Source organism: Zootoca vivipara, chromosome 13, assembly GCF_965207765.1.
Source record: "Zootoca vivipara chromosome 13, rZooViv2.hap1.1, whole genome shotgun sequence".
Taxonomy (NCBI): Eukaryota; Metazoa; Chordata; class Lepidosauria; order Squamata; family Lacertidae; genus Zootoca; species Zootoca vivipara.
The window spans coordinates 41,262,263-41,277,339 of record NC_142596.1 but is presented as its reverse complement, the minus strand read 5'-3'; the positions used below and the strand labels follow the sequence as shown (position 1 = coordinate 41,277,339).

The 15,077-nt window shown below is 40.2% G+C and overlaps 1 protein-coding gene across 12 annotated transcripts in view; it reads left to right on the top strand.

The window, feature by feature from the left end:
• The window catches only part of SUN1 (Sad1 and UNC84 domain containing 1), a 54,627-nt gene that overhangs the window by 14,641 nt on the left and 24,909 nt on the right, over nucleotides 1-15,077 (top strand). For 6 of the 12 annotated variants that reach the window (XM_088657063.1, XM_035132248.3, XM_088657062.1 and 3 more), the window contains exons 2-3: nucleotides 9,577-9,780; nucleotides 12,843-13,033. In XM_088657063.1, coding sequence (XP_088513189.1) covers nucleotides 9,650-9,780; nucleotides 12,843-13,033 — 322 coding nt within the window. In that variant the 5' untranslated portion in view covers nucleotides 9,577-9,649. Of the gene's footprint in view, nucleotides 1-3,867; nucleotides 3,965-4,191; nucleotides 4,352-9,576; nucleotides 9,781-12,842; nucleotides 13,034-15,077 lie in introns of those variants that run through there. The other 6 variants (XM_035132247.3, XM_060282496.2, XM_035132251.3 and 3 more) reach the window with 2 other exon arrangements.

The following is a 15,077-nucleotide window of genomic DNA, read 5'->3' as shown; positions in this document are numbered from 1 at the left end:
TCATGGTCTGGGATAAAACTCTTTTCTGAGACTGTGTACATATTCCTGTTTACTCCAGCTCCAGTGCACTCCCTCTGCTGATATTTGAAGCTGTGTACATACGATGTTAGCTGCAATCCATATGCATCCTGTAGTTTCCTGGGAGATACTGCTGTTTGATCCATTATCTCTCAAACCAGCTTCCATCTGATTTGTAAATGTCAGCTGCAGTTAAGCAGAGATGTGTAGATCTGAGATCTCTGTTGTGCATGTGAGATGACAACTTCATTGAATAGGAGTTTTGTGGGGTTGTGGGTGCAAGTAAATAAATCAGGTAATGCACATAGGGTGAAAACATCACTGTGCCCTCTCTGGTGGGTACAGAACAGCACTGTAAAAACATGAAGAAAGTATATCTTGATAAAGCAAATGCACTGCCCTCAGTTCATATATTGGAACACACAACCTTTTTGCTCTAAAACATCCAAATTTCTGCAGAAGTAGGAAAGACCATAATCAGGTAAATGTGGGACTTTTTCTTTTAAGAATGATGGTCATCACACAGGATGTGAGGATTGCACAAATGTTAAAATTAGCTGCAAGGTCATTAACTTTCTGTACTTTGTCATAGACCTTTTATAAACGAGTTCCCCAACCTACGTACTCTGTGTTCTCTGTTGGTCAGGTGTTTGGAGTGTTTCTGAGCATCAACATCCTCCTCTGGGTTTTGAAGCAAATTACAGCTAATTAATTTTGTCGTCAAGGCATTGCAATCCGGACACATTCACGTGTGCTGCATGTGTTCTGAATGTGCTTGTCTGGTAGAACCGCCTTACCATTCCAGCTCCACACTACTGAGCTGTGGATGTGTTAATGCTAATTCTGGACTGAAGCCTTTTCCCTTCCTGTGTTTGGCCACAGCCTGTCTTGTCTCCCTCAGAACAGCAAGTACAGAGGTGCATATATGAGGTGCTCACTTCACAAATGGAGTGAACATTTCCTAATAAACCCCTTTGTCTTCAAGGCCAAATTATAGCTGCTATAATAATAATAATAATAATAATAATAATAATAATAATAATAATTAATAATGATATTTTATTTATACCTTGCCCATCTGGCTGGGTTTCCCCACCCACTCTATGCAAAATAATATTCTTTTTAAAAAATATAGGCAAATCCCTCTTTGCACAGGGCTTGTGTGTTGGGTCATTGCGCTTGTGTGAAATCAGAAAACCCATTGAAAAAGCCTGCAAACACCCTGCCCCCCCCCCCCGGTTTAGTGATGTTTCAGTGACATCCTTATGATGTTTTCACATTGCTTCCAGGTTTGGCACTGTGCGTGACCATGCACATAACGGTAGTTGACTGTTTTAGCACATTGGTACAGGACAGATCAAAACTGTTCTGAGAACCTGACCCTGCATGAGTAACTTGTCTTACTATTATATTAAAAGCAAGCACTGGATTTCATCTAGTTTTAATAACCGGAATCTTGTGTTGACTAGTGTCCTCCTTTTGTTCAAAGCAGCATTTTGTCATTCTTAAGTCTTAGTCACTATAAGTTTTAGCCGAATACTTCATACTCAACATTGACCTTTTTAAGTGAATGGGACTATGTTAGTCATGCTCGTGAATTTCTGAGGGTCTGCTCTTGGTAGGACTAGCATTGGATACAACCCTTTGAGGGCAGCACCTCACTTCCTCTGAAGGCTCATCATGGAAGAGGTGGGTTGGCTTTGGTTCTTGTATGTTCTTCCTCCCCCTCCCCCTAGTCCTGTACTGAGGATGATTGCTGACACTTAGCATGACGTAGGGTCAGCAAACCTTTTCAGCAGCAAACTTTTCCACTGTCCCTCAGACCTTGTGGGGGGCCGGACTATATTTTGAAAAAAATATATGAATTCCTATGCCCCACAAATAACCCAGAGATGCATTTTAAATAAAAGGACACATTCTACTCATGTAAAAACATGCTGATTCCCGGCCCGTCCGCGGGCCGGATTTAGAAGGCGATTGGGCCGCATCCGGCCCCTGGGCCTTAGTTTGGGTACCCTGACGTAAACACTCTGAATAGAATCCCTGGTTTGTGTCTAACATGCACATAACACAGATGAACAGTGTTTGTGTGCCTGATGTGATCTTAAAACAGGGTAAATTAGTTTATATCAACTTTGAAGGCATCTTTTTGTCCAGTAAGTCTAAAAATATCAGCCTTTACAGCTAATATTGCTCAATGTTTTGTGTTGTGTTCTTATGAAAGAACATTTCTTCATGCTTCTGTTACTTGAACTGCTCCATAAATCTAGGCATTTTGCAACCTTAAATTGTGGTTTTGTTTAAAATTTTAGTGTTTGCTTCAGTTTCAGTCTAGTAGCCCTTCAGCTAATATCTATTCAGTTTTTATACTCATTGTAAAAGACTGAAAACTCAAAAATCCTGCTTTTAGGCTGCAGCAGAATTAAAGAAGGGAAGCAGGGCTGTTCCATCGGCTCTGCTGAGAGACCGGTTGCTTTTGGCTCTTCATCATCATCGCCTGTCACTTAGCAAGGGTCATTATAATAATTTTAATAATAATTTATTATTTATACCTTGCCCATCTGGCTGGGTTTCCCCATTTCATCATTCCTCATTCCATCATTCCTCCTTCCATTATTCCATCAGGCCACTGTTGGACTGTTTCCACCCCAACTGGCCTCTATAAAAATTGTAACTTTAAGAAATTGTCCCTGAGTTAGCTTTCCCTCTCCTCCCTACCCATTTCTTTTTCCTTTAGTCTTTTACACTATAACCCTGAAGGCAAGGCTGGAGTTTTTCTTTCTTTTTTTAGTTGATCTGGAAACTACCGGTACTCTGAAAACATTTTCTGCTGAAGCATGGGATTAAGAATGCTTTGAATAAGACTGGAATCCAAAGAGCTACTGCAGGCCCATCCAAGACCTTCAATGTGCTGTGTGGGATTTTTTTCTGCACTCCAAACCATACAAAAATACTTTGCTAATGCTTAGTTTTAAAAGTAGCTTGCATTTAGGACTGCTTCTTGAAAAACACATACCCAAAGGCCCTTTGGATGAGCAAAACTAGCTGTGTGGCTCTTTAGATCACAGTCTAAACATTTCAAAGTGACTCCCTTAAAATGCCTGAGCTAAAACAAGTTCTGGGAATACAGATCTAGCACTAGATTTGTGATTGCATTTTGGATCAGCCTTTAGGGTGTGTACATAAGCGCCTTTGCTCTCTTCGGTGATTAGTTGAATCAATCTCAGCTAAACAGGGTTGTCTCTTTCAAAGCACAAGCCGAGCCAGACTCCCTCTTTCCATTCCAGTGGCACAAATGAAATGTTAAAAGAAAAATGTGTTGTTACATGAAACACATCACTTTTTGTTCACTTAACTGTTTTGATTGGTGCAGTTCTCAATACCTAGAAAACCTTTAGTTTAGTATCAATGGAAAAAAAATACTATTTCAGATATTGTAAACTCTTGGCTTTTTTCAGCAAAGTGCAGTTTAATAGTACATATACTAAGTATATTACAGTAGTATAATAGTACTGTATATTCAAGTAGGCCTATACTAAGCAGCACTGTAGGTATGGACAGGGTTTAGCTTTTTATTACACCATTTGTAAACAGAACAGAGCATGCCTACGACTTTTGAAAAAGCTGTCCAGAAGAGGAAGTGCTTAGGGTTCATGTGACTTTTGATAAGGGATATCTAACATTAGCAGCCACTTTCAAAACGCACACTACTTCTGATACAAGTGGCTTTTTTTCCTCCTCTGCCAAAGCATTATTTGCAGTATTCTAAAGTACCGGCTGAACCAAGCAAGAGCTCTTTTTTCTGTCTTTTAAACTGTTATATAGCACTGTGTTTTCAACTTTTTGCAGTATGGTTTGAAACAGTGACCATGGATTTTTCACGTCTTCACACGTATACCCCTCCCCAATGTGTGCCAGAGAACACTGGCTATACTTATGCACTCAGGTGAGAATCTTTTTCCTTATAGAGAAGCTGCCTTCTATAGAACCTGGTTTCTTTGTATGTTGTGGTTTCGTGGCAAGATTTAAATAAAGGGAAGAAACCTGGCATTTGATCATAAATCTCACTGACTTTCCTGTTTATAGATGCATGTAGCAGTTTGGTTTTAGGTTTTTAGAGTGGATTCTAATCCAGCACCACTGGTGACTAAGACAGTGACTCAGGATTTGGCGGTAGCTGTAAATAAAGTATTTGGGAACCACACCCAAATACCATTGTTTTAGCTTGCAAATGCAGGGTGGGGGGTATTACATGGCAGGGTGTGTGTGTGTGTGTGTGGATAACTTAATATAGTTCCATACTGCAATGAGGAATCCTTGTCAGTTTTGCAAAGTAAGTACAAAGGTATAAATTCACTATTACTTGTAATTTTTGTACAAAGGTATAAATTCACTATTACTTGTATTTTTTTTGCTAAGTTTTGCAATAAACTTTTAACTTTTAATGTTACATGTTTCTGATCCTGCAGTATTAATATGGGCAGGGGTAACTGTTAGGAAGATAGTATTGTCAGAGATTTGTCAGGTTGCCTAGACCTAGATGAAAAAGGGAAATACTGTAGTAGATCAAGCTTGAGTATTACTGAATAATGGTTATGCCACGAGTAAGTCACAATGAAAAATATGTGGAGCTTATAAACTGGTGTATTCGGTAGCTCTTTTTCTCATACTAGCCTTGTAAATAGCTACCGTACTTGTTTGGTTACCTCCAGGCTACCAGGTAAGAAGTTTGCTTTACCTGGAAAGGGGTTGTATCCTTCCCCATTTCTAACCTTCACTGTGCCACCAACATAGCATTTGTGAGAAGTAGATGGGGCTTGCTACTTTTGCGGACTTATTGCCATCTCTGAAATGTACAACTGACAGTTGTTTTTCTTGCACTGTTAATGTTTGAGCAATTTTCTTGTTTGTAGGACACCATTTATGCTGTTACTAGAGTAATAAGACCTGAAAAACAATCTGCATTTGTGAGCAGCGCTCACAAATATGCTATTAAACAAATATGTGTGTTTGCCAAGTGAAAACAAATTGGGGCTAGTGGCAGCTGTCTGTAGCGCCTGGTACTTCATTTGAATAGTGTGCCTGTAGTCCATCACTTGCAGAAGTAGAATAAAAACAGCTGTAAAATAACAAGTGTGAATAGTAGCTTGTGGGGAATGTTTAATTAGACTATTGCCTTCACTCCTTTAAAAAGCAAAATTGTGAGCTGCCAGGTACTAAATGAAGTTGCAGCAGCAACAAGGAATCTTTTGCAGCCCAAAAACCATATTCCATTTTGGGCAACCTTCTGAGGGCCACATGCCTGTGATGGGTGAGGCCAGAGGCAAAAGTGGGAGGAAGAATGAATATAAATGTTATTGGTTCAAGAAAAATAGATATAAAAAGAAGAGAATTCCTGGATGCCAAGATTCAAATTTGGGTCAAGTACTCTGGTGAGAGAACACCAGCAGATATAAATTCACAAAATATGAGGCAAATAAAGTGTGAAAATGTAGGATGTAAAACTATTCTGGGTGAGTTCCAAAACTGTCCCATTTAAAAGTTCCTTCCGAAGTTTCCCAGCATAGAACACACATTTGGTAAGTTAAAATGGTTTACTTACAAACTCACCAAAGGTCTCAAGAACCTGCCCTGAGATCTATGGGTAATAATAAATGTGTTCTTCCATACGTCAGTTAGGAAAGTTGCAGAGGCAGTAAAAAGTAGCTTAGTTACGAAGCGGTAAAACATTACTAAACTGCTGTATATTCCTGCATATAAGACTACTTTTTAACCCAGGAAAATCTTCTCAAAAGTCGAGGGTCGTCTTATATGCCAGGTCGTATTTCTTATACGGTGAGTAAATCCCAGACTTTATACCGTATTTTAACTGGAAAAGTTGGGGGTCGTCTTATATGCCCAGTCGTCTTATACGCCAGAATATACGGTATTTGTATAGGAACACTAGAGGTTGGTGAGAGTAGTGCAGCCGAGCTGGAGGAACCAGCTCAGACCTCCTCATATGCTGAGTTCTCAAGTAGACTGGGAAGCAGGGAACAAAGGGTTGTTTACCTATTTCTGCCCAAGGTAAGGGGAAGTGACATAGCTAAGCTTGGCAGGACAGCTTACTCTATAGCAGGGGTCAGCAATCTTTTTCAGCCGTGGGCCGGTCCACCATCCCTCAGACCATGTGGTGGGCCGGACTATTTTTTTTGGGGGGGGGGGATGAATTCCTATGCCCCACAAATAACCCAGAGATGCATTTTAAATAAAAGGGCACATTCTACACATGTAAAAACATGCTGATTCCCAGACTGTTCGCAGGCCAGATTGAGAAGGCGATTGGGCCGCATCCGGCCCATGGGCCTTAGGTTGCCTACCCCTGCTCTATGGTATTAAACCCTTCATGCATTAATTAGACTAAAGCATGCTGGTTATATGAGGCTGGTTATCCTGTAAATTTTACATGCATCCATCTCTGTCCTTTATTCAGACAAGCAAGAGGCATGACCAGAGTTCAAGGACCCATTCAAAGAACACTCAGGCTTGGAAGCAGGGCCTGGGGAGAGTTTCAAGGGCCAGCTAGAGACCTGGAGGGCTGCTTTTGGCCCCTAGGCTTGAACTTCCCCATCTGTCAGTTATCGTAGAACATGCTTTTAATACATCTTAAGCAACCCTGGTCCAGCTATCTGAGGCCCAATACGATTTGGGCTGCTGTGCATGGCCTAGTTCTCTCTCAGACAGCAAACCTGTGTCTGGGCTGTCCCACTTCAGACAGTGGGTGGGGGTAGGGACTCGACACACATGATTGAATGTGGCACTCCACACTCAATCCCTGCAGACCCCTGATTATTTCTAGACAAGCTGGAGATAATTCTTCTTTGTGGTGGTCAATCTTAAAATGATTAGCAAATAATTTAGACTCTCCTCTGTCCATGTGCTGGAATGTTGCCATGCCAGTGGAAGGGAAGACTATTATGCATTTTTTTACTATGTGTGAAACTGCAGAATTAATGGAGAAATATGTTCATATATGCAATTAAAAGACCAGAGTATAAATCTTGGAACCTGGGAAGCTGCTTTATACCAAGTTAGGTGGACCAATGGTCTGACTCAGTAATACACATTGATTGGCAGCAGCTCTCTAGGGTTTCAGACAAGGGTCTTTCTCAGCCCTACCTGGACATACATGCGTATTAGGATTGAAACATTTTGTTTGCAAAGCACATGTTCTGCTGCTGAGCTACCCCATTGTTCCCCATAAATGATTGAACCCAATCTCCTGTTATGATTGCAGTCTCCTGGCATTCCTGCTTTTAAAACTGAAGCTGTGCATATTTTTGTCTCTGAATTTTATTGGCGTAACTCAGAAGATACTTGCAACAGTTTCAGTTTAATAACTTTTAGCCATGAGATTCTCAACAGAATTCTGTTTTTTCCTCCCTCTATCACTAACCACACAACGCTCAAGGCTGCTTTCTCTTCAGTGTTAGTTCCACTTCACTGACATTGGGTTTAATGTGGCATTACATTTTTTCTCCATAAAAAGGGAGTCTCTTCAGATCACTGTTTTGCTTTTAAAAATGTAATTCTAGATTAGTTTCCCCTAAAATAACTTACATTTTCATGGGTGCATTTAACAACTTTGTTTTTGCTACAACAGACTAACATAGCTCCCTGGATATAAGGACCGACCACTTGTTACTGCAGGCACGGTCCTGGCCCTTGAAAAATGTATCACCATTTAAAAATTATTATTATTATTAGTTCACAACATTGCTTGATTGTAATAATAAAATCTCTAAGTGGTTTACCAAAAAAGCATTAGAATTAACAAATGAAAGCAGGTATTTTAAAACAATCAAAAAATAATTAAACAAAAGGCGGGTGCTGAGTACAGCAAAGATGCCTGTCTGATATCAATAGGTGGTGCTGCCACACTAAAAGATCAGATTCTTACAAGTGTGGAACAAGTATTGTATGGCACCTGTAACTGTGCCAGTTCTGTAGATTGGAGTGAATGGATACTTATGGGGTAAGGCAATCCACAATTAAACTGGTCCCAAGCTGTTATGGACTTGAAGTACTAACAGTAATACCAATTGAACAAATTGGGTGCCCATGTAGATATCTGAGCAGAGGCGTTATATGCTGACGAGGTCTCACTTCTGTCAGTGACTGCTGCAGCATTTTGCACTAATTGCAGTTTCCAGAGCAAGTACTGTAGAGGCTCCACCTAGAGTGCACTGCAATCATGGGGAGAGTCACCATGTCAGTCACCCCCACTCTTTCATTATGATGACTTCAATGTATCCTGCCACTTGATAGTGGTAGTAGAGGTGCTGGGCAGGGAAACACATGGGATGATGTTTTACATGCAAAAGTGAAGCTGTGTGGTGCAGGAAGAAAGTAACATAGGGAGGACCAATAGGTGATCCTTTGTGGAGAGCACCTGCCTCGTCTACTCCAAAGTTTGAATCACAGTCCTGCTTGTAAACTTAGTTTCTGGTGAATGGGTGGCCATGTTTAATAAGCTACTACGCCTTTTAGGCTTCAAGATAGGACATATTTGAAAGCAAGTGAAACTACCCAAACTGAGCCCTCAGACAAATTCAGACTTTAACAGTGATGATAAAAACACAAAAACTTTTTGGAACCTGCAGGCCACATTTTCTTCTGGGCAGCATTCCAGGAAGTGCATACCAATGGTGGGCAGCGCCAGAAACAAAAGTGGCAGAACAAGAGATGTGAGCCTTTCCTTTGTGTAGGAAGTTACAGTCCACCCATGCAAAAACTAGAGGTTTATATAAACATACATACCTCTGTTCTCCCAGGCAAGCAAGAAGCATCATCACAGTTTCAAGGACACATTCCAGCAAAGCAAAAGCACTCAATGAAGTTATGGTCTGTGGGAGAAGTTACAACCCTGGGGAGAGTCACGAGGGCCAAATAGAGAGGCCTGAGATTCCCCACCTTTACTCTAGGCTTCAGAACTAATTTTCCTGAAGCACTGGAATATTTTATTCATTCATTTAAAATATTTAAAACCTTTTGAGGCTACTATGAGAAATTAAAGTGATAAAAAGATACACGCCCACTCCATAGCAATAAGTAAATAATTGTATATTATTTTGTTTAATGTTCAATCCTGTAGAACAACAAGTGATTAAAATGGATTATTTTATTGCAACAGCTCACATCCTGAATGTCTTCATAAGCAAGCGGGCCTCACATTTCCCCCTTGAGATTAAGAAAGAGGTAGATTTCAAAGCCTTGAAAAGGATGGTGTTCCTTTCCGATGTTCTGATCTCTCTGCATGATGGGAAGTAGCATTGAACCCAATGATATTCAATAAAATGGTGGGTTTGCACAAGGAGAAATGGGGACTCTCTCAGATGAGCAAGGCCCAAAGAGATTCAAAGATTTGAGTGCCTTGATTTTTACTTGGAAGCATTAACAGCAATCAGTATGGATTGCTCAACAGCAGTTAATTATACTCCTGTCTCCTCATCTCTATTGAGAAGCTGCCTGCTGCCTTCAGCAGATATACAAAAATCTTTTTCTGTCTTTCCTTTATAGTTCAAGCTACTCATCAACTGCTCTAGATTTTGAGACTGAACACAAACTGGACCCTGTGTTTGACTCCCCAAGAATGTCAAGGCGCAGCTTACGTTTGTCTGCTGTAACATATAACACACCTGAGGATACACACAATGAAGGCATCTTTGGTGTTGGCAGCGGCTCCTATGGCGGGAAAAAGGCATTTGCAGACCAGTCAACTAAGTAAGCATTTCTTTTAATAGGTACTTCATGTAAGTTACCTTCTTACTGCTTCCATTCTATTAAACTTCAAGGGGTTCAACTGCATGCTGTGATTTTTGTTTTGCATTTCTGTATTGCATTAGGAATCATGATAGTTGCTAGTTTTTCTTTAAAAGGTTTGCGTGAAACTTTGACTCTCCCTTAGGTTTTCAGTGGGCAAAAAGAGGAGTACTGCTCCTCCCAAAGTTTAGGCATCTTCTCCTGGAGAACTGAAGATGATGCTTCAGTTTTGCAAATACCTCTGTTGTACTGTAGAATTTCTTTAAAAGAATGTTTGTTAAAAAAATGGTACTCGTTACTATTGTAGCCTCCAGTTGAGTTAGGTTTTCTTCCCTAACCTTTTAGCACATGCTTTTGTGACTCTTGAGTCCAACTAAAGTAGCAGCAGCAAATGGAGAATGTGGTTTGTATGAGAAACTCAAAGTACTGGCTAGTTGAGGATGGAGCTTCTTCTATACTTTTAATAGTTGCATAATCTTAAGAGTGGGGCAGCTTTTCTCACATCTTTAAAAAGCTGCGCTTGCCAAACTTCTCCCCTCTGTGCAAGATCCTCCTTTGTAGCTGGTCATTCTGTGCAGCATTAATGTAAGCTCAGTGTTCTGTGTCCCCAGCTAAAATAAAAGAGGCAAGTAGATCTTCAAGACAAGCTATATATGTAGTCCACATGGCTGCATTATTTTCAGACCTGTCAACCACAGGAGATGCTTTTCTGGTGACCAGTGACTGGTTACATTTCTGGACTGTTTAAATGGATTGATTAACTCTGTAACTGGAAATTCTAGTAATCATTTTGTCTTGTTTTGCATTGTGCACTCAGTGTGGTTAACACTGCATTTTTGGGGGGATGGGGGGAGTTTCTCATTGGAGGTTCTCATCAGAGAAAGCTATGCAGTATCATTCAGGTTATTCTAATCTTGTTCCTTTTTCAGGCATTAGCTGGAATATCTTTTGTGTACCCCTCCCTTACTGTGGACCATGATTTAAATCATTTATTCTATCAGTGATTCTGGCTGATCACAAATATGATCATGCTAGATACTAGATGGAAGGAGGTAATATTCACAAGAAAAACATTTTAGGATTATGGATAATCTTGGCTTCTTAAGAAAACTCAAAAGCTGCAAATGGCATGTAATACAGTTCCTTCTGACCTCAGTGGGACTTAAGGAAGAACCATTTCACACTTCCACATTGCCTGCATAGCCACCCTATCCCCCATAGAAAATGTATGAACTGTTCATTGGGTTAATCCCAAAGAAATGGTTTGTGAGTGGCACTCTTTAAACCCTGTTACTGCATCTTTATTTTAAAGTAGTCCCTTCTGAGTTGCTTCCAAGTAGGACAACATAAGTCACATGTAACTCAGTGGGGCTTCCTACAAGAAACCCCACTATTAATCTGCATTCCAAAGGATGCTTATTTAATCATAAGTTCATGGACCTTGTTTCTTGGAAATACCATTAAAGTAACAGAGGATTCAGAATGTATATGTGCATATTGTTTTGTTTATGATGTGACCATTTCTAGTGCTAAAAATAAAATAAAATTGGCATAGTCAGTCAAAAAATTAAAAGTACAATTGATTTAAAATGGGAGACATGCAGACTTTTACTTCATGCATTAAAAGTGGGACTTTTAAAGGGTTAACTTTGCCTAGATTATACTCCTTTATTTAGAAGCTACAGCTATTTAATTTTAATTGGACTTGTTTCTAAGTTTAGGATCAGTGGTTTAAAAAAGGACTTCTGCATATTTTTCGGCATAGTCTATAGAACAGGGCTGGCTTGAACAGAGATCCACAAATTTGGAACAGCTTTGGTATGCAACCATTATGTATAGTTGTGACCCTTCTCTCTTCCCCCCCCCCCTGAGTCCTTTGGAAAAAAGAATGTGATGTCACACCAGATACCAGAGTTGAAGAGAAGCAGAAGCAGTGTTTGTCACTGCTTGTGATTATTCTGCAAAGTCAGAGACTGGCCTCCTCCTCTCATGGGTCATCTAGAACTCTGGGAAGGGCTGGCTTGATATTTTCACAATGAATATGCTTTCAAAGATGCTTGGAAGCAGAATGAAAGTGTTTTTCTGTGTATGCCACAAAATTTGTGACAAGAGGGATCTTCTTTACTCATAACTGCTATAAGTTAGCAGTTCTCAGGAAGAAGAAGAGTTTGGATTTGATATCCCACTTTATCACTACCCGAAGGAGTCTCAAAGCGGCTAACAATCTCCTTTCCCCTCCTCTCCCACAACAGACACCCTGTGAGGTGAGTGGGGCTGAGAGACTTCAGAGAAGTGTGACTAGCCCAAGGTCACCAGCAGCTGCATGTGGAGGAGCGGAGACGCGAACCCAGTTCCCCAGATTACGACTCTACCACTCTTAACCACTACACCACACTGTTATCATAAAGTACCCTGGAAATTCAGTTTTCACACATTGACACAGTTCAGACACCTTGTGAAGCCATGATTGTGGTGTCCTAATTTCTCTGTTATTTCAACTAAGCTAGGAATTCTTAACAGAAAGAAAACAAAAAAACCAGCAAGCAACTCTGAAATAAACCCTACATTGCCTCATTGTGTAGATTACAATCTGGGTTTCCACATTGTATAGACCCTGTGGTTAGCATAGACCGTAGACTGGTGTATTTGAATTGACCCACTATCTGCTCTATGACTGTTTTAACGTTGGAGTAATGTTTCCCAACCACAGAATTATTACTTATACCCCACCCATCTGGCTGGGTTGCCCCAGCCAATCCGGGTAGCTTCCAACGCATATAAAAACATAATAAAAGTCAAACGTTAAAAACTTCCTGATACAGAGCTGCCTTCAGATATCTTCCTAGTTTAAGAGGAAAGGAAAACGGCTTCCTTTTTTGTTGCTATAGCCAAACTGACATGGCTTCAGAAGACCTGCTAGATTATTATGCCCCTTTCTTTTGCCTTGTGTTACAGATTCTTAATATGCCTGAACTGTTGGTGAATGTTGCACATTTATGCTTTGACATTTCTTTTTCTTTAAGGTTTGTAAAGCAACGTAAAAGTGTGGTGAAACAGTCTGGCTCTGTAAGACATACCCCAAGAAAAAGTGTGCCCAGCTCTTCCAGTTTTAGCCACAGTAGTTTCAGTAGCCACGCAAGTGATGGATCTTTAATGTCAACCATATTGGATGAGTCTTCAATACGGGAGCAGACAGCTGTTGACCATTTCTGGGGTAGGTAATAATGTACTACAATACATATACTGTATATTTAGCATGTATACTGTTATCTGTGGTGTCAGTTCTTGTTCAAATGGCAAGCTGCATTATACTCAATAAGGCAGAGTAAGAAAGAAATGGTTACACATCTAGGCCATTACTACGTTCTGTTAGGTGGCACAACTAGGATCCTTGATGCCCAAGGAGGATTTGGATTCTGTCTTTTAAATAGCAGCAGTTGTACTACATTTCAAAACTTTATGTATATAGGAAGAATTCCAGAAACAGTTTTGTGATTAAAGCAGAGGGAGAGGCCATAGCTCAACAACACACATGCATTGTTGTTTGCAAAAAGTCAAGGTTCAGTCCCTGGCACCTCCAGGCAAGGCTGCAAAAGATTGGTCATAAATCCTGGAGGCCTACTATAAATCATTGTAGAGACAATATTGAGCAAGATGGACCACTAATTCAACTTAATAGGGCAGTTTCCTATGTGGATCTATGGCTCTAAATCCTGCTGACCAAATGCAAGTGAATTTGTACTTAAAGGATCTCTCTGGGTCCAACTTAGTATTTTGAGAATGCGCTTTCACAGAGCGTGGAGCATGAAGGCTTACTATCACCTTCAGAGTTGTGAATATGTCTACAACAAAACCCGCATGATTAAACAAGGAATTGTGGATTCTGTATTGAAAAGTAAACTTGTTCCTGTAAAGTGTGTGTGTTTCAGATATAAACCCTGTCATTGATTTCCCTTGTGAAAAGTTGCACTCAGGTGGCACTACTTTTGATGGGAGGGTGGAGGAGGCAATGCCTGCTAATCTATACTTATTCCTGCAGTCCCCCAGTGCCAATGCCCCATGTTACGATTTGAATTTTGGACATACATGAAACCAGTTTAGTTACTGATATGATTTCGTTCAAGATGACTTCATCATTCTTACAGTGTTAGATTTGCTTCCATCTGTAAATTGTTCAGGGATTTTGTAAATTTTAAAAAAACCTTTGAGATGGAAGTATTTTTATAGCAGTACATTTCAAAATACATAGAATATGCATTGCAGACCGGCTGCTTTTCTACTTGAAATAGCAAGGTAAACAGAGTGTCTGAATGTAAAACACTAGGAGAGTTGTGGAAGATCCACTAATGTCTTTTTTAATGTCCAGGTGCCTGAGAAACTAGAGAAAGGGGAAACAGAGGGACAGACGACTCTTAAAGCAGCTTATATCCTGTTTCTTCTCAAGGAGGCATGCTGTGTGGGGATTGCTAGAATTGTAGAGCAGTTTCCAAGTGGAGTAAGGTGCGGCTTTGTCACTGTAAATTGACTTCAAGGAGAAAAAAGCCTTAGTCCACCTTGAGAAATTATTTTTATTTGGAAAGTCTGTATATAAGAGCATCTGTGGGGCTACTGTACTGGGGAGATAGATGAGGAACATAATCTGTATAAAACTTTCCACCCTCCTTCCTAATAATCCTTTCTGACTTGAGGTCTGACCTTGCTCAGGCCAATTTCCCACTTACTCTGGTGTAAGGAGTGCAGGACTGGGCGCCAAATGAGCAGTGCTACTGTCAGAGAACATCTTGATCCTGTGTGAGCAGAGAAAGGTGCCGTCGTAGTTGTAGGCCATATGCTACTTAACTAGCTTAGTTGTAGGCCTCCGCTTACCTCAGGTTGAAGAAACCTGTGTTAACTACTAGTAGCACATTTTTTAGTGTTAATTTTGGCATTAACCACCTTGTTTTACTACTATGTGGTGAGCTACAGCTAGAGCAAATGGTAACCAAGCAACAGAAACATTGTGTGCTTCCAATTATCTAGCCTCCCCAGTAGCAACATGGGTAATAAAAGACAGGTTTTTGTTGCTTTACATTTCCGCCTGGAAATGTAACCCTGTTGGTAGATAACATAAATGGTTGTTCTAAATAAAAAAAGATATTCCCTTGTACATAGTAAAGTTTCCACTATGCTTCTTGTTTATTGTTCTAGAATTAGCAGGAGAATTTCTTTTGGTATAGCAGTTAACTTTGACTTAGAAATAGTGCACCTCCTTGAATTTA